The sequence below is a fragment of the Aethalodelphis obliquidens genome, unplaced genomic scaffold (genome assembly GCF_003676395.1).
Source record: "Aethalodelphis obliquidens isolate GAN/ISIS:26980383/991018 unplaced genomic scaffold, ASM367639v1 scaffold2, whole genome shotgun sequence".
In the NCBI taxonomy this organism is placed as follows: domain Eukaryota; kingdom Metazoa; phylum Chordata; class Mammalia; order Artiodactyla; family Delphinidae; genus Aethalodelphis; species Aethalodelphis obliquidens.
The window spans coordinates 28240136-28263684 of record NW_020837946.1 but is presented as its reverse complement, the minus strand read 5'-3'; the positions used below and the strand labels follow the sequence as shown (position 1 = coordinate 28263684).

Sequence of the window (23549 nt, the reverse complement as noted above, 5' to 3'; positions counted from 1 at the left end):
TGTGTGTGTGTGTGTGTGTGTGTGTGTGTGTGTGTGTGTGTGTGTGTTAAAGCTTGCTTCTCTTTGATTCTGGCACTTACTTTTCCTGGACTTCCATTGAAAATTGTTAACTTTTACCATGCCATAGATGCCATAGACAGTGGTAAATAATACAGCTACTTTGCAAACATTTCTGCTTATTTTTTAGATTCAAATGTAGTCTGTTTACTTTCTTTTTTGGTATAGGTAAGTAGTCATGAATCCTTTCGGAAGCCATAGGTTAGAGGCAGCTGTGAAAGCCTCTGCCTGTCATTTTGTGTACAGCTGAAATAATTTATTTTCCCATTGTTTAATTTTTCAAATATGTAGGAGAAAAAAACTTTAAAATAATTGTATGGGTCTTTTACATAAAAATGTTGAATAGAATATTTTCTCCAAAAGCAGCTTGATAAACTTCAAATTCAGTGAAGGAATTTTCATGAAGAACAAAGCAGTTGGTTTAGCTATGTAAATTACTAGTGCTGGCAGTAACATTAAAATGGATGGCTCAGATTCCTGTTAAAATGGGAAGTCCAAAATTACTGTTCGTGCAAAATTCTTTGTGGGCGGGAAAAGGGGATTCTAGGTAGATACATTTGTGAAATGCTGGGTTAGACAGAATTCACTACTAGACTAATTAGTTTTTAATATATCAATGTGTGTATTCTTTTGATTCTCTAAGAGGCAGGGATATATTTGTATTTCACTTTGACCATCAAACCCCTCTTTCAAAAATAGATCAATTATTATGTGGTTTGGGAAATAATTGCCTTAACCATTACGCTTTATCTGAATCGTGGTCCAGTTTCTTAAAAGATTGGTTAATTGGTTTGAGATGGACTTTGCTAAGGAAGTGTCATAGGGCTTCTATGTTTGTTTGTTTTAAACAACAACCTTATTATCCTGTGTGGTAGCTTGTGCTTGTTTTGTATTGTATTTCTGCCTAAATAGAAGACACTATCCCACCTTGGTGCGAGGTGGACTACAGGCAGACCCACCTTTTTATGTAGGTGTGGCCAGAAGTGTTTTTCAAGTAGCCCTATGATCTGCCCCAGGAAGTACTCTTATTGAAGCCCCAAATTAATCATGCAGCGTGGAATGAAGAAGTGAGAGTTCAGCTTTGGAAATAGAGGGCAAAGTTAAAAATCACTATCACGGAAGTGTTCCTATAGATTAGAACATTGAACTTTTATGTAGTCCTCTTAAATCTGCCATGATGAATAGCCCCCAGATAAACCACAGCCAGTTAAATGAGTTCATTTGTTGAATGGAGTTAGAATTAGCCATTTGATTGTCTGAAGAACATTTGCCAAAAGCAACTCACTTGGTTTTGGCATATTTGATACGTTGAGCTGGTATCTGACAGTAGTTGGCTACAGCATAACTTGCTTCTTGAGACTGTTCCTGGAATGTGCTAGTAATATCAGCTTTAAAGGAGGGTGACTGAATTTTTAATTGATAAGTAGGAGGGGAGTCACATATACGATTCATCTAAAAATGGCATCGATTATTTAGGTGCAAGTTAAAGAAGTCTAAGACATAGCCATGGTTTTATTCCACATGTATGGAGAGTTTCTACAATTTTGCTGTTTCCCAATAGAATTTTTATATTGTGCCTTTACTAAAATTGCCTTTTTGTCATTACTAAAAGCTCTTCTCAAGACTATTAAAACTGATTTATATCAATGTGTTGTTATCTTTAAAATCACGTATTTTTCTACTCAACTAAATCACCACACCTTTTTCTCTTCTTCCTATACAGACTTAGCTTTGGAATCAAACCCTTCTGACCACCCAAGAGCAAGCACAATTTTCCTGAGCAAATCTCAAACGGATGGTAAGACAATGTTTTTTTTCTTTTTCCCCTGAGAAAAAGAGTGAAAACTGTTTTTGTTTTGTGTATTATAGGAAGTATTTAGAAAAACTCTTACAGTGGTTTAAATGTTTCACTTTTTCATGTATTCACTTGTCTTATTTTAATATGTTGATGATGCACTTTCCTTTAGTTGTCAGTGTTTTAGTGAGGAGAACACTTAGACTGTCTGTTTATACATTTCGCCACCTCTTTATCAACATAGTCAACTGGCCACATGATTTAGATGTGGTCTATTTCTCTGTGCTACTTTGTCCTTTTCCGCTTGCTCCAAAGAGCACATATGTTAAAGATGAATGATAGGGTTTAGGTCACAGTTAGATTTTCATTTGATCAAATCAGAAAAATCAGTTGTTATATATGGGAATTGAGCCTTGTGATTTTGGCCCTGTTTTACCCAGTGTTCAACCAGACGAGCCTATCTCACATCCAGATTTATGCTACTCAGAACTTTTAAGCTATTCAAAACTTTCTCATCCTAATGTAGTGCTGTGCCAGGGTAATGAGAGCAACATGCCTTATGGGGTTTCCCAGAAGATTATCCTCAGCATGTGAAACTCATATAAATTTCCTCTGTCCTCCTTGTTTTAAGATGGGAATCAGAACTGTAGAATTTTTTGCACTCCTGCTTGCCTGCTTGTCTTCCTTAATGTTATGTTAAATCCTAGTTTATTTGCTAAAAAGCCATACATGACCAAGTTTTTCAGTTGATAACGAGAGCAGGAATACAAGAAGTGAACATTCCACAATATTTAACGTGATGCAGCACAATAAAAAACGGAGGTTTGTTTTTTTGTTGTTGTTGTTTTTTGTTTTTTTCCATTAGATCACTGGTTTTTATAAAAGGATATAACTCAGGAACAGCCAGATGGAAGAGATGCAAAGGGCCAGGCATGGGGACAGGGCATAGAGCTTTGATGCCCTCTGCAAGGGTACTACATGTTCACCAACCTGGAAGCTCCCGGGGTTTCTAACTTGCATTTTTCTAGTGTGTGTACTTGAGCCACTCATTTCTGGTTAGGATTGCTCTGTTTCTCAGTTTCTTCCAGAGCCATGAGCTGCTCACATGTAGAGGGGCTCTGGAGACAGTAAAAGAAAAGCTGCCCCATGCCTGTCTCTCTCCAGCCTTAAGGAATCTGTGCCTGTGATGCCCGTCTGGAGTTAAAGGAGGCAATGTGAGCAAGAGTGTGGCCTGAGACCCTCTTCAAGCTTTTATTTTTCTGGCCTTTGTTGGAGCAAAACAGTTTTGTGTGCTGTAGATGTGTTCATTTAGGTTGGCACACTCATTTTAAAATTTACCTTTAACATAGATTACTTTCCAGTTGTGTATTTTTTCAGTAAGGTATTTGAGTAGGTTACCATTAAGTGGTTCAGGATGCTTCCAGAGACGAGTGCCTGGCCAGAAACTAGTTCTTAGGGTCGTCATCTGTAGATTGTGGTAATTAAAGTAGGCTGTGTGTAAATGAAGAATTAGAAAATACTACTGGCTAGTAGTTCAGCTAGGCAGCAGGTAAATTTTTTTATTAGCTAAGTTTCTCACCTGGCCTAATGTGCTTTGTCCTTTTCTTTTGTAAATGGGGAGTCCTTCATTTGTGCCTAATACAGAATATCTATTAGGTCAAAAAAGTAAAACTAAGTTTTTAGATTTTATTTATAGGATTCATCTTGCTGGGTGATTTAAATTATATATTTTGTTGGAAATTATTTTAAAAAATAGAATGGAATTTTATCTCGTGTTATTGGTAACCCATCAAATAATTTTAGCGACTACTTTTATTTTTCTATGGCATTTGTATCAGAATTCATCAGTTAATTTTTTTTATTCTTAGTGCGAGAAAAGAGGAAGAGCAACCATTTAAACCATGTAAGTAAACAGTTGAAAAGTTAAGAAATTAATAGTTTGAATTAAAAATATGTCTGCCATGATTCCTAAAAAATATGATGGATCCAATACTGTAGAATCTTTTTTGTGGATTTTCTAAATCTCTATTTTCCTAATTATCAAATGTATTCAGGAAAGTCTTTGACTTAGTAGTGCCCATTTTTAAGGGTTCTGACATTTAAGTTAAATTTCAATAATACGGTTGTAGTATAAAGATCTGCCTTAAATTCTTTTGCCTTATTTTTTTGATCTTATTTTTTAACCAAAGTAATAAAAGTATAATAGGTAAGTTAATTTTTAGCACTGTCCATTGACTTCTTGTCATAGCAGGTGAAAGCTTAGCTTCTTCACTCCACCATGACGTTATTTCCCTCCCTCTGTTCCCTCAACATGTATCAGTTTTTATTAAATCAGAATCAATGTTTACATTACTACGACTCTGCAAATTTGTGTGTGCATTGCTGAGCCATATAGTTCTCGGACTGTGCCTCATCCTTGTACATCCTTCATTCTTTTTCTTAAATATTAATGACATTGGAGCACTTCTGCACTTCTCTAGGATAATCCAATCCCCCTTTTCCTAACCAACGTGATCTCACACAGCCAGATACAGTAAGTAGCTCCCTGCCCAGTCTCCCTGCTTTCACATTCTTCATTTTTTCTGTGGAATTAATTTCCTGACTATATTCACTTGCCTGTTTTCTAACAGCTATTTTCTTCCCCAAATGTTTTACCATTTGTCACATGCCTATCAAAAATATTTTCCATCTACTAAGCCACATCTGTTCCATTTTTTTCTTGGAGACACTTTTCCCCAATCTTTTGTCTTCCTACTCCCATATAGACTGGTGTTCCCCTAGGCCTGCTCTGTGCCTCTTTTCCTGGGATATCTGTGTGAAGTCATCTGGGATCTCACATAACTCTGCTCTCTTGTGTTGGATCCCCTATGTCCTAGATTCTGTTTCCCTCTTGTTATACTTCCTTGTTTTACTGGAGCAGATTTTCCTGAGAAAAGGGCACATGGGCAGAAAGTTTATAGAGATCTAGCCTCTCTGAAACTCATTCTATTTGATAAAGTATAGAATCCTAGGTTGAAGCTAATTTTTGCAGTTCTAAAGACAATTCCCTCTCATCTTCTCATTTACAATGTTGCTCTTAAACCTGTTGACATTGTATGATACATTGTTCATTACCGATTTTAGTCATTTTCCCCCATCCCTTCCTTCTCTGGAACCTTTTAGTACCTTCTGTCTCCCTGGGATTTTGAAATTTCATAATTTGGTTTGGTATAGGCCTTTTTTGTGTGTTTCTTTGATATTCTGTTTTTTTCTTCCAGGTTCCTATTATTCAGATGTTGGAAGTCTTAGACTTACCAGATCGCTAACTTTTTTCCCCTCCTGCTTTGCATTTTCTTTTTGTCCTGCTTCCTGGAGATTTCCTTGACTATGCTCTAATCCTTCCATTGGTTATATTGTTTTGTCTACCTTATTTTCAATTTATAGAGTTCTCTTATATCCTGTCATTCTTTTTTTCACTGATTCAATTTCAAGTTTTCATTTGCTCCTGAGTTTTATCACTCGCATCAATTCCTTCTTCCTGTTTTGTTTTTTTTTGTTTTTTTTTAAAGCATCCTTATATTTTATTTTATTTATTTATTTTTTGGCTGCATTGGGTCTTGGTTTCTGCGTGCGGGCTTTCTCTAGTTGCGGTGAGCTGGGGCTACTCTTTGTTGCCGTGCGTGGGCTTCTCATTGCGGTGGCTTCTCTTGTTGTGGAGCACGGGCTCTAGGGTGTGCGGGCTTCAGTAGCTGTGGCTCATGGGCTCTAGAGTGCAGGCTCAGTAGTTGTGGCACACGGGCTTAGTTGCTCTGTGGTATGTGGGATCTTCCTGGGCCAGGGCTCGAACCCGTGTCCCCTGCATTGGCAGGTGGATTCTTAACCACTGCACCACCAGGGAAGTCCCATTCCTTCTTCCTGTTTTGATCTCTTACTTGGGGGCTTCCCTCAAACGTGTGATGGTCCCTGGCTGGCTGTTAAGATCTAATTGGAAGCATCACTTGGACAACTCGTTAACTGATGGGCCTCACTGCAAGGATTTGGGGACCACGCCTCTGAACTCTGAGCCTGCCTTGGGTTCTGTAAGACAAACTGGTTTCTTGTTCCTGTCTTAGTCACTCTCTGTAGGTACCGAGGTTGTGCTTCCTCTGTTCTGCCATGTCAGTTACCACTCCTTTATCTAGTCTTTTCACCTTTCAAACATTAAAAATCATCTGCTGTTTATCCTGTCTTATGTATAGCCTTTTTAAAAAATGCCTTTAATTCTAATGAGATGATATCTCTGAAAGAAAGGGGAGAGGAAATAGATTTGTGGTCAGTCTACTCAAACTTAGATTTATTCTTTGACTATAGGTTCTAAGTTTGAAGTTTTAATTCAATATAATTAACGATATTCATTCAGACAATATTTTTGATTATACCTATAATTAGAATATTATACTTTTCTACTAAGGCCTTGAGTATGAATTCTGTTCAAACCACTCACCCTACCATATTGTCCATTAATGTGCAACATAGATGGAGTATTACAAATTTTTCAGTTAAAGTCATTGATTCTTAATAAACATCCAAAACTTGTGAAAAGGGGGAGGAAAAAAGTGAACTTCAGCTTTATTCTTTTAATGGGTTAAAATCAGAGGCAGTAGGCACAATGGGAAGATTCATTGGGTGGGGGCAGGATTTCAACCATGATAAGTTTTGGGGGTTGTTACTTACTAGCCACCTAGGTGTGATTATTTTCTAGTCTTCACCACTAAACCTGAAGTCTACTAAGCAACCTTTCCCCTTGTAAAGATTGTAAAAGTCCATCTATTCTGTCCTTAGTGCTGAATGAAGATAAATACTCTTCTTCAGTGACCAATTGAAATAATACCTATGAACATTAAACTGTCAGTAGTGTTTTTTGTTACTTGACTTTTTTTGTATTTGCATTTTATACCCTTATGTGTGCCAGTGTAGTTTATTGAGGTTGTGAGCCAGCAATGGTAAGGCTTTAATCATAAAGGACAGTTATCTTAAATTTTCAAGCAAGATGAGAGGAAAGTAATCTGCTGGCAGCTAATATATCTAGGCTTTGCTCAGAGGCTTCAATTCTGCCATCCTTTAGTGAATACTAGATGCTGGAAAGTTTGAATAGTTTCAGGAGTAGGCCTGTGGAAGTGTTTCTTTTGTAGGATCGAGCCACTAGACTGTAAGTTGCTGATACATTAAATGAGTCCCCATAGGACTATAGACCACATCTAATTAAAAATTTTTAATGTTTTAGCACTAATATTTCCAAAGACAAATCGATATACTTTCATAATAGAAAAAAAAATTTTAATAGAGGAAAACAGGATAAATAGCACCCGGAGCTCTACCAACTAGTCTATATTTTGGTACATTTCCTTACTATTTTTACTCCCCTCATATATATAGATTTTTGGTCAGAATTGACTTTTATTACGTGTAGTGTATGTCTTATTATACCCTAATAGTAGTGACCTTAAAAGATAACCTGCTTCGTTTAGAATCAAAGTATTTGAATGAGTGAATTTTCATTTTTCATGCTGTATCTGTTTTTTGAGATTCTAAAATTACACATTAACCAAATAACTTAAGGGCCATATCAGAGTTTTAGTTTAAAACATTTCTAGCTTGAAGGAGAAATTAGTCTTCCAAATAGTGGTACTTTTCAAATACGTTACATCTAGAACTTTTTGTTAATAAGGAATAAGTGGCCTTGCATAAAGCATCTGAAGCAAGCAGAATGGTGTTTTATATACCATTTGGGTATTTCTGATTATTGGATACTGACAATTTTTATTTAAATGCTCTGTATTTTAAAAAGCATCAACTAGATTTTCTCCCTGCCTCACCTTTCATGTATTTGTGGAGGACGCCGATGGGAGAGTGTGACAGCATGGTGAAGACTGTTTTATATTAGTAGGAGGAAGGAAGGCTCATCTGAATTAGTAAACAAATGAAAACCGAAAACAAAACCCAGCTTTAAAATCGTTTGTATTCTGTGGTATTAAAGGATGCTACTATTCCTTCCAGTTGCTTTCAGTGATTGGGATTTGGTTATTGGCCTTACTTAAGGAAGAGAATTGTCCTAACATAGTTTAGGCCATTTTAGTATTTGACTATTGCCGTGTTCATGGGCTCTTCACAAATAAATGGATACTTCTAAAGTGTTTTAAAGATAGTTCATTCTCTAGAGGGTCTCAAAAAATTCTTTGTCACCTATCCAATACCACTGTAGATAAACTCTCACGAATTTGTATCTTTAGTAAGATTTACCTTCTAGTTGTAACTGATCTTAAATAATTTCTCAAACCCTTGTTGAATCCTAATTTGTTCCAGATTCTGTGCTCAGTAGCTGGAGGTAGGAGAAGAATCTTCCTAACCTGGAGAAGCTTGTTTACTTAAGAGAGTAGTACTATGCAAGCAGCTGAGACCATGGAACAGTTGGTAAATTAGATGTGTGAGTGTGCAGAAAGTGAGAAGTTTTGTGGTATGCCTGCTGGCAAAGGGATCCTAGAGGAAGATGGGGTCAAGCTTGCTGGGACAGGAGGAAGAAAAAGGCATTGCAGGCAGAGAGCAGCATGGGTGAGGCAGGAGTGTCAGATAACACAGAACAGAATTAGTACAATTTTGAAATGAATGGAAAGTATTCTCTGAGGTTCTCACTTGAGTAATGTAATGGCAGTCTTACTTAAACATGAAGTGAGAAGTTAAATTCTCCGAGTTGTTTTATCCGTTTTTTTGGATGCGAGAGAATCTTTAAGCAATACCTTTTTGTCCTCCCGATAAGGGAATTGAGGCCCAGAGAGACTTACGGCCCCCAGCTTTTTAGTGATAGAGCAGCTCTGGCATGCCCAGCCTCTGATTCGAAAACGTTTGTTTCGTCACACTGTCTCCTGAAGTAATACATTTATTACTGGTGTTCATTTACTGCAGTGAAATACTCCTATGTCGGTATTATATAAAGCATTACGTTTTATTGTAGTAAATGAATAGAAATAGGAAATCTCAGCTGCATTTCATTGCTTAAGGAAAAAACCCTGAAATCTTATTCTAAACTTTTTACATTATTATAAAAGGTAATTTATAATAGGTGCTTGCCAGGTTTGATTATAGGTACTATATCAAGGCAGCATTTTATAACTCATTTCTCAAAGCTCGTCTGTGGAAGTCAGAGTATAGAGGTTTCCCATAGAGCTGCACATGATATCACACTCAGGGAGTTCATGGAGTGTAAGAAAAATCTTAATGCTTTATCGTTTGACATTTTAACCAAGGAAAAAAACACACTTTTATAGGTTTAACTTACTGTGACATTTTCTTCTATTTCCCTTCCCCTTCAGGTATCTCCAGGGCAGCTTACTAAAAAGTATAGCTCATGCTCAACAATATTTCTAGATGACAGCACAGTCAGCCAGCCTAATCTTAGAACCACAATAAAATGGTGAGTACAACTAGGTTGCCAAGGGCTGAGTGACAGACCCCCTTATCGCTAAAAGCATCCTAGCCATACATAATTTCATTCATTTGAATTGTCCTTTTCAGTGATCAGGTTAAAAAACTGGTGTCAACTATATATTGATTTCAAGGACCTAAATATGAATTTTCAGTTTCCATTGTAATCTTAGAGTGCATGATAGAAGGGAAAGCCAGTTAGCAAATAAGAAATCCCAGAAAAAGTATAAATCTTTATATGACGCATTTCTGTTGTTAAGACGTTGTTGAACATAATGAGAAAGAGAGGTACTTTTTATTGGCTATTTCTAGAAAAAGTTATTTCTTTATGAGCTGTAGTCCTAAAACAACGTATACTACTTTGGAAGCTACTCTTAGAAGAAGGAACAGATTGTCCCCTACTGGCACCAAAGTGAATCTGCATTTAAATTTAATTGGATTTTGTCAGATTTATCCCACTGTGCATTTTTTTTCCTGCACTATTTCTGTATGAAATTTTACTTCTCCTTCCTGTCCCCCAAAGAGGGGGAAAATATATCAAACCAGTCTTAAGAAATACACACTCAAACTTAATTTCTTTGTAGATGAAATTTGTTCAACTGAGGTTTTAACTTAATAGATAGATTTAATTTTTGTTTATATATATAAATATATCTCCAACACACAACTGTATCAATCACAGCAGAGAACAATAAAAGAGATGAGGTTTCAGAAACATGGCTGTGGTCAGGCTTATACTTAAGAAGACACGAACAGTGTCATGACGACGAAAACTATTCCTTAATTTCTGGGAGCACTTCATAGTCCACAATTGGAGACGCACTTTCAAAACACCCTAATGATGAACCTTTCAAGTTTATTTAAGAGAAAAAAGCCAAACGGGATGCAGCGCTTCTTGCCTCCTCCCTCGCAGTTGTCCACGAAACATTAACATCTCCTTAGGATATGAACGTTGATTTTCCAGGACACAGTTTGGGAAATGCTATTTGAAAATATTAATATCCTTATCCTTAATTTTATTTTTCGTCTTAAGTTTATATGCTAATTATATTTTTAATTGGTTTTTAATGTGCCAGCTTTTTTTTTAGCTATTTAAATTATCAGTAACTTCTACTTTAATTAAAGACAGCAGGTTCACAGTCATAATAATGTAACTTTCCTCTCTTGCTTACGATAATAGTTGCAGTCAAATCATGTTTCAGCAAAAACTGAGCCCCATCTCTCTCTGAAGTCCTGAATTTGGGCACTTATCACATAATCACTGAATGTTTTTATTCAGCCAAGACACTGAATCTGTGGGTACAAAAACCACTCTACTTTGGCTAGAGTCACAGCTTCTTTTGAATTCGAAAGAGTCTGATGTCCAGTATATAATTCAAAAGTACTTTGAAGATTAACCTTGCTCAGGGACTTCCCGGGTGGTGTAGTGGCTAAGAATCCACCTGCCAACGCGGGGGACACGGGTTCGAGCCCTGGTCTGGGAAGATCCCACATGCCGCAGAGCAATATAACCCGTGCGCCACAACTACTGAGCCTGCGCCATAGAGCCCACGAGCCACAACTACTGAGCCCGTGAACCACAACTACTGAAGCCCATGCGCCTAGAGCCCATGCTCTGCAACAAGAGAAGCCACCACAGTGAGAAGCCCATGCAGCGCAATGAAGAGCAGCCCCCGCTCGCGGCAACTAGAGAAAGCCTGCGTGCAGCAACCAAGACCTCACGCAGCCAAAAATAAATAAAATTAAATAAAATTAAAAAAAAAAAAAGACTAACCTTGCTCAGACAAGTAGGTTTCATCCCTTTTTTTCCCAACCTAGTCTAATTTTTGGAAGTATAGTAAATTTTAATTTGCTCTCATTAAGTTTTAAAAATGATCATTCATCACATATATTATTGGTGAAATAAAGGTTTACTGAGAAAATAAATAGGGCCAGTTGGCTTTTAGGAATGATTTTGAAAATGTTTATCATGGGGTTAGTTTTCAGTGGGGTAGTTGTTCTCAGTGGGGTAGGTGAGCCTTATTAGAATCACTTATGCAACTTTTCAAGATATATGTTTCAGAATGCACAAAGTCCACCCGCCTGCCCCTGCCTCCAAGACACAGTGTCTGCCTGTCTGTCTGTCTGTCTCTCTCTCACCCATGCACACACACCTTTTGACAGGATGGGGAATGATGTGAAGCATGATCATATGGACAAAAGCATCCCGAGTGATTCTCTGATCTTAACCCTAACTCATTCATTCCTAAACTTTGCTGCACACTGCAGTCATCTGGGGATCTTTAAAAACAATCCTGATGCCCAGGTCATACCCAGTGCTGGTTAAATCAGAACATCTTGAAGCAGAAGCCAGGCAGTTTTTAAAGCTGCTCAGATGATCCCAGTGTGCAGCTGAGCTTGGGAGCCACTATTTGGTTAGAGGGCAGGAGAAAGAGAACTGCTTCTGATAATTGGTGGGACCTTGGGTAAGTCAGTTTTAAGCCTTGGTTCCCTTATCTGTAAAATGGGTTGTTTAATTAAATGTCATCTACGGTTCAGTGGTCCTTTCCATCATAAAACTTCTAATTCTGTGATTTTAAAATCAATTTGAAGATGAAACTTTGAAGCACTATAGAAGTATCCATCTTTGATGCTAACAGTGTTACAGGCCTTAATACAAGTGCTAAGATTCTATAGACCTATTATAAAATTCAGATTTGCCTTCCCTCAGTTATTTTGAGTTTCATTTTAGACACTGAGAACAAAGGGGAGCATAAAACTTAACCAGAGAACCCCTTTGTTGCCTAATATACAACATCTGTGAATAACTTAGGAATATAGTAACTTAAAAAAGAGTACTTAAGGGGCTTCCCTGGTGGCGCAGTGGTTGAGAGTCCGCCTGCCGATGCAGGGGACACGGGTTCGTGCCCCGGTCCGGGAAGATCCCACATGCCGCGGAGCGGCTGGGCCCGTGAGCCGTGGCCACTGAGCCTGCGTGTCTGGAGCCTGTGGTCCGCAATGGGAGAGGCTACAACAGTGAGAGGCCCGCGTACTGCAAAAAAAAAAAAAAAAAGAGTACCTAAGGACTGGTATCTATCTGTTCGTTAATACTTTATTTAAAATAATTTGGAAATACCTGTCATTAATAGTATACTGTGCAGTATTATGCTGTATTATTAGCACTGCTTATTTCAGGATAACTAGACCTATCATCAGTTTTGTGGCTATAAAATTTTGCTATTAAATTTTCTAATAATTATGTAAAAGTGATTTTAAGTCATTTTGGTATATTTATTATTTACTTTTAGGGAAATAATGGAAAACGGATGGGTAGGTGGATAGCGAACTAAATCAACTGAAATGCAGGGGCTAACAAAAAAAACCACACACACACACATACAAACTACTATATGGCTTAAATTTAAGCATGTGTCTAGATAGATATAACTTGTACATGACAGAAAGTTTTGTGGGTAGAAGGACAAATGATGGGAAATATGTAATAATTTATATATTATAATAATCAACCAAACATGCCTTCTAACAGCATATCTAGCATTTTGGGTCTCCTAATTTTGCTAAAAGCTGAAGAACCTAAAACAAGGGGGAAAGCACCCATGTGGTACTGTTCTGAATTAGAGGATTTCAGGGCCACTGGGCCTCTGGAAGGTCTTCCCTCCTTGCTAACCCCTTTTTAAAAATGTCTTCAGGCCTGATATGATAAAAATCAGTTATTACAATGTATTTTTTTCCCTCCACAGTGTGACCTTAGCAATATATTACCACATAAAGAACAGGTGAGCTCTTTTAAAACCTATCTTGTTATTCCAGCTAATTAATTTACAAGGTATCAAGTTTAGTGTTAGGTAATAACTGTAGGCGTTACTGGCATAAGCTTTTATTATTAGAGTGCTTTTATTACAATATTGAAGTGAATCATTTTTATCTTAGGACTCTTAATTCTTAAGTTACCGAGCATCCCAGAGTGTTTGTTTATATGGGTTATATTGATAATTTACTGTATTAGAAATTGAAATTGAGAATTTAAAAAATTAAATCCATTGTATGTTAAAACAGAGTTTTCCTTAGCACTATGGAAATTTTGAGCTAGATAATGCTTTGTTGTGGGGTGTTGTCCTGTGTGTTATAGGATATATAGCAGCACCCTTGGCCTCTGCTCACTAGTTGCCAGTAGCACTTTCTTCCCTCCACATTACGAAAACCAAAACTGTCTCCAGCCATGGCCAGAAGTCCCCGGGGGGGACGAAATCACCCCTGATGGGGAACCCCAGTGTTTAACATAAGTCATTTTTTTTTTTAATGAAAAATAACTATTTTCCACGACAAAAAATGTTGAGAGAAAAGTATCTCCTTAATAGAAGACAGCTGATTCTCATATCTATTCTGTCTTCAGTCATTTGTTTTGAAGAAACAATATGAAGAAGATCCAGCCACGTGCAGATATATAGTTGGAAAAGGTGTATTTTTAAAGCCTTCAGATAATTTGGTATATTCTTTGATACTGTACCAAAAGTCTGCATGTGCTAGTTTCTTAAATTAGTTAAAATGGAATTCTAAATCATATCAATGAACTTGTAGTAAATACTATGTTAAATTAATACCCATTGATCTGTCATGCATACTGAGTAGATCTTTTTACCTGTACGTGACTTTATAATATTATACGTTGGTCATTTGGAAAGTATTGGTTCACATTTCTTTAGACAGTGTCAAAAACTCACTTTTGTTAGTATCACCACCAGTCTTACCAGAAAAGTCTTTTAAGTATTGAGAAGTTGTCAAGTTCACAATAGAAGGTACAAGTTTTCCAAAAATCCTGATATTCTTAGCTTGATGGCTTGAATTTTATCATTGGCAACAAGTAACTTTAGAGTTATTTTCCTTGAAGTGACAGGCTCACTTTGTTCATATTTGAAAGAATAACTGTCAGTTGTACATTCAAATAACGATGGTGTTCGATGAAAAAAGTGTTTCAAATAAAGATGATGTTCTATGAAAAAAATGACTTACCACTAAGTCACAAGTGCTTTTCCTTAACACAGCCATATTTCAGTATGTAAAAGTGCTTAATGCATACTTTCCACTTATTCAGAATATTAAAAAGAAGGACCAAGGTTTAAGAACACTATTAATTTTTACTCTTTTATCAAGGATGTTCTTAAAGCAGAGTTTTAACTGCAAGTGGCAGTGAATAATTGAATGACTTCTAATTCAGTTTGGTACCACTGCCTTGATTCATGCTCAGAAACCAGCAGTTTTACCCACTTTTGCTTTTATACATCCATAGCAAATGTCACACAGTGTGAAGGGCAGGTAGTGTCTTAGTATTCTTATAAAAGCAGTTTTGACCTCTTGGGCCTCCCGAAGAGGGGATAGGGGAGAATCCCAGAGGTCTGCAGACCACATTTAGAGAACCGCTGTTTAAATGAGCACAATGTATTAGTGTGGTGAAATTTTAAATAAAAAGCCTGGTTTCTTTTAAAATAAAAAGACAATTACATTTTTAACTCAAACTATTTAAAAGAGACAGGAAGAAATACACAATAAGAATATAAAGAACTAAAGAGAAAAAAAACGGGAAAAAACCATGAATGTCATATTCACATTCATTGAAGTTAGAAGAATTTATTGCCCACCACCACTGCTTTATAAGATGTTCTTGCATATTCCAGTGTGAGGTTAGAGGAGTGAAAATATATTGGCTTACTAGCATTGCCTGTTAGGGAGGGTCAGTGCTTATAAAGGCAACTCTGGCTGGTTGTTGTAGAAAAGATTTCACAGAACTTGATGTGCTGAGTAAAAATAGGTCAGGAAACCTTTCTAAGGGCGGAATCCAGGAGAAGAGTTTATACAACTGTTTGCTTTGTTGAAGGTTAAGCTTCCTCTACCCCTCTCTCTACTCCTAGCAGATATTTTACTAAGATAGTAACTCCTGAATTAATTTTTTAAATGCACATTCTTATTTTATAGAGATGCAGATAGATCCTTGGATATTTTTGATGAGAGATCACATCCACTCACAGTAAGTGTCAGTTTTATTGAAGTTGTACTTTTCTCTTACACAGTTGTGTTTATTTCATGCTGATTTGCTTTGAAATTAATTATTAGAAGAAAATTACTTCCTCCAGCTCGAAGTCAGATTCATCTTCCTTTAAGTCTTCTTCCCCCCGCCATGTTGTGTCTAGTCATTTTACCGAAGGCATGTTATATAAGGGGTTGATGGATAAGAACCGAGTTGCACTTTGTGTGAATAGTGAGCAGGTAAGTAAACATACCCAAGTAACAGAAAATGTATCTTTTGAAAGGATGATTTTCCATAGCATCAAACAATATAAATATTTGTAAATAAACCTAATATGGTAAGACCTTTAAGAAGAAAATTAGAAAACTGTTTAAATTTTAAACCAATTAAAATGACCAAGTTTTAAAATTCACTTCTTCTGTGGCCATATGTGGCTGGTGACTGCTGTATAGGACAGCACATTCTTAGAGCCTTATGGTTGCAGGACACTGGAAATGTGTGACAGAAAATGTGACATATGGTGATCAGCAAGACTTTTGAGCCTAAAAATATTGGGTTGGCCAAAAACTTTGTTCGGTTAGTGAATATATTGTCCAATAAAATTCTTGGTGAAAATGAAAACTGTGTCTTTTATTTTTACTTAAAACCAATTGAACTTTTTGGCCAACCCAGTAGTTTACATTTGGTTAGAATTCTGTGGGGAGGAAGGTGGAAATACATAAATTTTCTGAGGTTGTGCCTGTATTTTTCTTTAATGAATGGTGGTGAGTATTGGATCTCTGTGGTATTTTAGGATCCCATTGTTTATATTTAAAAGGCTACAAGACATGTCACCCAATCAAAATTCTTTTAAGGGGCACGTGGGCCCAAGTGTGAAGACTGCTATCTTAAGGGTACTTTTAAGTATTTTTCTTCAATGGACACTTATATTGCATGTTTTCTCCTTTTCAGCGAGAAAAGGTTCCAGAGGAATACTTTAAGCATGATCCTGAACACAAATTCATTTACAGATTTGTTCGTACTCTTTTTAGTGCCGCACAACTAACTGCTGAATGTGCAATAGTAACTTTGGTAAGATTTTTTTCTTTCATAAAGCATCTGTAGAAATTTCTGTCTTGTACACATGGTATGGTCCTGTTTTTCCCAAATGAAAGTAGGTTCCTGAAATGATCATTAGAACTTTATTAAGAGAAACCTATCAAAAGAAAGTAAAGTGTACACATTTGAGCTTTAATAATCATTATGATTTTAAATGTTGCCATTGCTTTTCTCATCACAAAACAATTGCTATTAAAGGCAGCAGGAGAGATTTCTGGCTTCTCCTTCCACACCTGAGGACACACATGCACGTGCAGTGCACACACGCACACACAGACGACACATGCTGTGGTGGTAGGGTGGGGCGATAACTGAACTATCTGGTCCACAGGCAGAAACAGGTTCCGTGTAGTTTGAAGCTGAGTCCCAGACTGTACTTACTGCCTAGGCAGTTCTGATGTGTGTCCTGATTGAGAACTACTGCCCTCAATTCTCTGTTCCTCGGATAATGGTGTTAACCATCCCTGCTGTCCTCTTATTGCCTGCATGTGAAGTTGCCCAGGATTAGGGTGCCAGTAGTGCTTCAAAAGGCTTTACTCTAGTTAGCCTGCTAAGCTACAGCTGTAAGGACCTTTTTGTCATCCATTCTGAATTCCTATGGTAAGATTTTATCATTTGAATAATAAATCATATTCAAGTGAGAGGTAGTTGGGATTGTTTTACTCCTCCCTATAGCAAACCTGTAGGGGGGAAAGTCAGCTGCATGGCCTGCAGGGAAAGAATACTTAGGCCATTCACTGCCTGCTCCTGTCAAGGCAGAATTTAGGAGAGGAGGCTTGTCCTTTTGAAGAGAGACCCCTCAGTGGGTACTGGATCAGACACAGGCCTTTTCTTGGAGCTACAGGCCACTTGGAGTGCTTAGCACATGCTTGAGAGAGGCAGGAATGGTGCTTGCATGTGGAGAGCTAGGAAATGCAGGAAGGAGAGCATTTGGGTTGGAAGAGGGGCATTTCTTTGTAGCCAAGTTAAGCTTGCTGTACCTGCGAGACAGCAGAATGGCAGTGTCTAGTAATCATTTGAATATATAGCATTGGAGCATGAATCTGAGTTAGAGGGAGGGAATTAAGTGTAGCTGTTCAAATGCAGAGAAAGTATGTAAAATAAAAAGTGGGTGGGCTTCCCTGGTGGCGCAGTGGTTGGGAGTCCACCTGCCGATGCGGGGGACACGGGTTCGTGCCCCGGTCCAGGAAGATCCCACATGCCGCGGAGCGGCTGGGCCTGTGAGCCATGGCCGCTGAGCCTGCGCATCCGGAGCCTGTGCTCTGCAACGGGAGAGGCCACGGCAGCGAGACGCCCGCGTACCGCAAAAAAAAAAAAAAAAAAAAAGTGGGTAGAAGATAGATCTGTAGGGACTATCAGCACTTAAGGGACAAATCCCCAGAGGAGCCGCTACAGTGGTAGGAAACCCAGCAGAAAATCATAAGAGACACCAGGAGAGGTTCAAGGAGAATGTGGTCCAAACGCTGAATGCTACCAAGAAGTTGCTCATGTCATAAATACCCACCAAACACCTACTCTGTGTCACTTTTCTACATGTGGGGGGTGGAGGAGAGAATAGGTTGGATAAATAAAGTTCTTGCCTTTATGGAGCAACTGTGGAAGACGTAAATGTTTTCTTTTTTAATTGGAGTACAATTGATTTACAGTGTTGTGTTAGTTTCAGGTGTATAGCAAACTATGTTTTTTTTAATGAGTATTTTTAATTTTTATTTATTTTTATTTATTTATTTTTTGGCGGTACACGGGCCTCTCACTGTTGTGGCCTCTCCTGTTGCGGAGCACAGGCTCCGGACGCGCAGGCTCAGCGGCCATGGCTGATGGGCCCAGCCGCTCCGCGGCATGTGGGATCCTCCCGGACCGGGGCACGAACCTGTGTCCCCTGCATCGGCAGGCGGACCCTCAACCACTGTGCCACCAGGGAAGCCCCAATGAGTATTTTTTAAAAGATGACTATTTCAAGTAGTGGTAAAAACCATGAAGAGAAAGCAAGGTAAAGAGATAAAGTGATTAGAGGGGCTTCCTAGAAAGATCAGGAAGAGCCTCTCTGAAGAGGTGATGTTTGAACCCAGCACCTGGCTGAACTGAGGAAGAGCAGGAACGCTGGCATGACGGGCAGAGGGGACGAGGGCAAGGCTCTGAGACAGGAACATGCTGTGTGTTCAAGAAAAAGCAAGGTGGCCATTGTGATCAGAGTGAGGAACGAGGGAAAGAACATAGGTGATGAGGTCACAGAAGGACAATGCCGTACCGCACAGGGCCTCGTAACTTGCAGGCCACGGGAAGGAGGTATTTGTTTGATGGGAAACCTCTGGCAGATCTGGAGCAGCCACATAAAGTACTCTTCATTTAAGAGGCTCTCCTGGCTGCTTTGGGGAGAACAGACTGTACTCTGTTGGGAGGCAGAGTGGAGGCAGAGAAGTTAGGCAGTGGCAGCGATACAAGTCAGAAGTGACAGACAGAAAAGCGGTCAGGGTACCAGTGAAGGCAGAGATAACAAGAAGTTCTAACAGATTGGAGCAGGATAACTCAAGTGCAGGTTTTTGGTCCCAGCGACTGGGCGTGTGGCAGTGCTCTTTCAGTATGAGGGAAGGCCTGGGGAGTGGAGCTCTGGGATGAAGAGCTCTGGGTTGTTTGTGTGAAGGCACCGGTGACCATGGCAAGAGTAGCCTCTGTAGAGTGGTAGCGGCAGGAGGCTGACTGAAGTGGGTTAAGGAGAGGATGGGAGATGAGGACGCCGTCTGGGGGACAGGCGGGGGACAGGCTGGGGACATGTAAGCATTCACACTGGAGGAAGCCTCTGACAGAGAGGGAGAAGTTGTTCAAAAAGAGACTAACTGTGCGAACAGTGTTCTGCGGAAGTGAGATGGGATCAACTTCATTCAGAGAAGAGTTAGCTTCAGTGAAAAGAAAGAAATCTCGCTTCCTCCGAGACAGGAGGGCAAGTGGGATAAATGAATATTGGCACGTGTACCAAGTTTGCCAGTATAAAGGTGAGAGGAAGTTGAGAGACTGCCAGTGTCGTTTCAGTGCCTCTGATTAGTCCCATAAAGTAGAGAGTTGAAGCTTGCAGGGAGAGTCATTCTTAGGGTACTAGAGAGTGCTGAGTTCTCTGGGGAATGGGAGCAGAATTTCACTAAGAACATATAATCTCAATACCCGTGTTTGAAAACACAGTAGAGTTTGGGGAGCGTTGGCGGATCTGAGCTGTCAATCTGATAACCCTTCAGAGAGTAAACATACTCTTTAAAACTGGACATTTTTCTTTTTGTCAAATGGCATATATACTCTTCTGTAGAGGTAACAACAAAACACAGCTTACCTCTATAATCTTTACTCAGCTGTTAACTCCATCCAGTTCTTTGTAGGATAGACATTTGATACATGTAAAAGAAACCATGAAATCATCTCACAAACCAGCAGGTTTAGAGGAGCCCCAGGGATACAGACACAGGCAGCTCTTCCCACCTTAAAACCAAAAGAATTGACTAAGCTGCAGATTATGGAAGACAGAAATGAATAATGAAATGATAATGGAGATGTGAAAAATAGGGGATATGAAAAGGACTACCCTTTGTATGCATGTGTGTTCCTTAAAAAGGCACTAAAATATGGGAATACTCCACAGTTGTAAAGCCCCTTTGTACTGCCTGTCCTGCTGTGCCACACAGCAGCCACTGGGAGGCTCTCTTGACCACCAGTTTTTATCTTCAAGTTCATGCCACAAAAGGACTGGTTACTCTGAAGAGAAGATAAAGATGTGCTCAGTCTTACCAGAATTTTAGACACTCAAGCATTATGTAAAATCGTCATGCAGCCACCACCAGTCTGGTAGGTACATTGCACGTGGTAGGCACTCAAGCATTTACTGAACAGTTGAAATCGACCCTGGGCTGTATGTGCTGCCTTTTACAAGTGGGTAGGTAATAATACAATGCGTGGCTTTAGAATGCCCTTTGCCGAGATGTCCTTTCATTCCTGTGACCAAAATTGGGTTGGAAATTCACACGGGCAGAGTAGAAATATCAGACTAACAGAAACATCTGACTTACAACCGTGACCTGGCCTCTGGCCTTGGCTTGTCTGAGCAAAGTCTTTGCAGAACCTAGGAATAAAAGGCATGTCAAAAAGAGATGAAATCTGTCATTCCTAACAGTTCTTATCACAGCACTTAAACTGAACTAAAATCAAAGATCAGTGCTCTACTTTTGCAGGTTTACTTAGAAAGGCTTTTAACTTATGCTGAGATCGACATTTGCCCCACTAACTGGAAAAGAATTGTTTTGGGAGCCATTCTTCTTGCCTCCAAGGTTTGGGACGATCAGGCTGTATGGAATGTGGACTACTGCCAGATCCTCAAGGACATTACAGTTGAGGACATGTGAGTTTGTAAGGTTACGGTGAACTTTGTAACCATTTTCCGATGCCTCATTTGCTCCCATAAAGTTTACATTTTAAGAAATGTTACATTGTGCAGAGAGCTGAAATAGACATAAAATTACAGCCTTCCTTCTATCTAGCTGTAGTATAACAACTTGTATTTCCCCTCATTAATTGGTAGGTCTTGATGTGTTATTGTTGTAATATTCTGCTTGATAAATTGAAATTATTTTTCTGGTGGTTTTTGCCAAACATTTTACAAGCTCACTACCAGAACAACATGGTACAGCAAGTAACTTCACAGCTTTCTTAAAGCTGTCTACCAGGTCCAGTCCATTTTTAAGGGGCACATGCCTGGTCTTTGAAGCAAGTGGCCACTGTTAAGGTCTTAGGGCCTCTAGACTACTGACAGGTTATAATTTCAACCTGAGTCACACATTGTGTATTTGCTTTTGCTGGTCTTTTCCTCCTTTTTATCTGAGGTTCTGTTGTTACAGAAACTATGATGTACAGGTAGCCACATATAAAGGTTTCAGATCCCTGTGTTCCTGTCTCCTCCCCTAAAGTCTGCTGAGTTAGGAAACACCTGCCTCTCAGGTAGGCCGGGAAGCATCACTGGGGCCTCACCCAGGGCACTCATCAAACACAGCAGCAGCACTTTGTGGGGCCTTGAGTTAACTAGGCAGGTTCTCCTCACAGATGGCACGCTCACATTGGCATGAAACACCAGGCTTCCAATCTGGCTCTGGTGAAGGGCCCCAAGGGTGGGAAGCAGGATGAGCCAGAGAGGTAATTCCAGCAGACTCTCGAAGTGCCCGCTTGACAGTGAAAATGTCTTTGTGGGTGGCATTCAGGGAAATGTGAAAGGACACCTGTTGATTATATTGGACAGCAGAGGCCGATCAAGATGGCAGGCAGGGGCAAGAGTTTGTTTTTGTTACCTTTGCCCCTTACTCTAGATAATTCAGAATTACCAAAGTGCATATTTACAGCTGAAGCGAGGAAAGTTGTGACTAAGAGATGGGATCAGTGACTGTCAGTAGCTGTCAAAGTGGCTTTTGGTGAAAATGTCCACTTCGGTGATAATGTAGACCGGGTGGTCATGGTGATATTGCTGGTAGCAATCTTAGCAAACAGTGTAACAGCAGATAATGAATTTGAAATGAATAGAAGTACTTTTGGAAGTTGCAGAAACTAAAGTGACGTTGACCAACACTATCATCAGTCTTTAAACTGGTCCCTTGAAGGAAGGAAAATTTGTAATCGTGAACACCATCCCTGCCATGATGGCAGCTGAAATTTTCTCAGAGTCTGCAACTGAGCTGACTGGGGCTCTGGTTCCAGGTACAACATCAGAGAACATGCAGGGAAATGTGTGGGTGTTCATAGATGTGAGCCCAGGAGCATTGGCGGCAGTGTCCAGCTATGAAGAAACTACTTCTAAACAACGCTTTTCTGTGTAGAACAGAGAATCACCAGGAGTTATGTTTATAATAGGCTGCTTTTGTTTATGATCTTTGGAAGTCGGAAAGCATTACAGCAAAGTGTTTAATACACATTTGTTTCATCCCTCTGCTGTTGACCACTATTTGTAATGGTCTCATTTTGAGTCTGAATTGAAAAATTGCTGCCTATCTGCTTTTCTTTAAAACTTTCTAACATCTATGTGTCTTGTTAAATATATATTTCCCTTCAAAAGAGTAAGTTAAACTGAGCAGCTGCTGTTCAGAAAATTTGCTGCGCCTGTAAATGGTATGCTCTTCAGCCATCTAGCCATTTAAAAAACAACAAAAAACACAGAAGATGCATATTCTATAGGCATAATGCTTTTCTTCAGTGATTAAAGCTCTATTAATAGACATGTTAATCCTATGAAGTACTGTATTTCCACACAATTAAAATGTATTAGTGGAGAAAATATAAAAGGGATAGTGAAGTGCATTTATTCCTGTAGTAAATTAAGTCCTGATTAGCTGATTATCAAAACATTATCTGATTTACATTTCTATAGACTTCTGGCCGTATGAACAGGAAATTAATTTTGGAAGTAGGTTCAGTTAGGTTTAAAGTTCAACAAATGAGAAACCTCATTTCTGCTCATACTCTGCTCTCCATACAGGAGAACATGGAGCATTTGTTGATTTATCCAATGGATAAAATATTAACACTTTAAAACCAAGAAACCAAATGTATTGTAAAATAAGCCACTCGCATGTTTGTTTGGGTATTTATCATTTTTATATAATCAACTCTCTAAAGTGATTGCTGTGAAAAGTGGTAAGATTTACTCTAATTTTATAGTTATTTACTTAAACATTTGGCAAGCAAATGGCTGGATATGGTCATATAGCAGAAGCCTGCTCCCAACACTCTGCTTTCCCACTTCATTGAATTCGCTCCCTGTGGGCGTGTGCAGTCTGTCCTGGCACCTGGCAGGGGGCGGTAGGTCTGAACATCCTGGGCTGCCCTCCTAACACCGGGGGAAAACAACTGCTCTATCAGAGGTCCTATCGTAAAGTGGGTTTAGTCTAGCTGAGACATAATCTTACTGCCTTCCTAAGCTTAAAAAGTGCATCCTGTCCTGTCATGGTGACAACAACTCACCCTAGTAAGGTTAAGGTGAACAGAAACTTGCATTATGTCCTTTGACACAGCCCCATGCATTGTGGCGGGGGCGGGGGGGATTCCCTTTCCCATCGAATGTAGCTTATTTATTTATTTACTTGAGATGAATCCTTGTTGCCTCAAGAGTTTTCCCCCCTC

General features: G+C 39.1%; 1 protein-coding gene across 4 annotated transcripts in view; it reads left to right on the top strand.

Moving 5' to 3' along the window:
- Positions 1-23549, top strand: part of CCNYL1 (cyclin Y like 1) — a 42897-nt gene that overhangs the window by 8171 nt on the left and 11177 nt on the right. For 2 of the 4 annotated variants that reach the window (XM_027122855.1, XM_027122862.1), the window contains exons 2-8: positions 1781-1855; positions 3721-3755; positions 9178-9278; positions 13030-13065; positions 15260-15311; positions 16263-16382; positions 20621-20787. In XM_027122855.1, coding sequence (XP_026978656.1) covers positions 1781-1855; positions 3721-3755; positions 9178-9278; positions 13030-13065; positions 15260-15311; positions 16263-16382; positions 20621-20787 — 586 coding nt within the window. The remainder of the gene's footprint in view (positions 1-1780; positions 1856-3720; positions 3756-9177; positions 9279-13029; positions 13066-15259; positions 15312-16262; positions 16383-20620; positions 20788-23549) is intronic. The other 2 variants (XM_027122872.1, XM_027122880.1) reach the window with 2 other exon arrangements.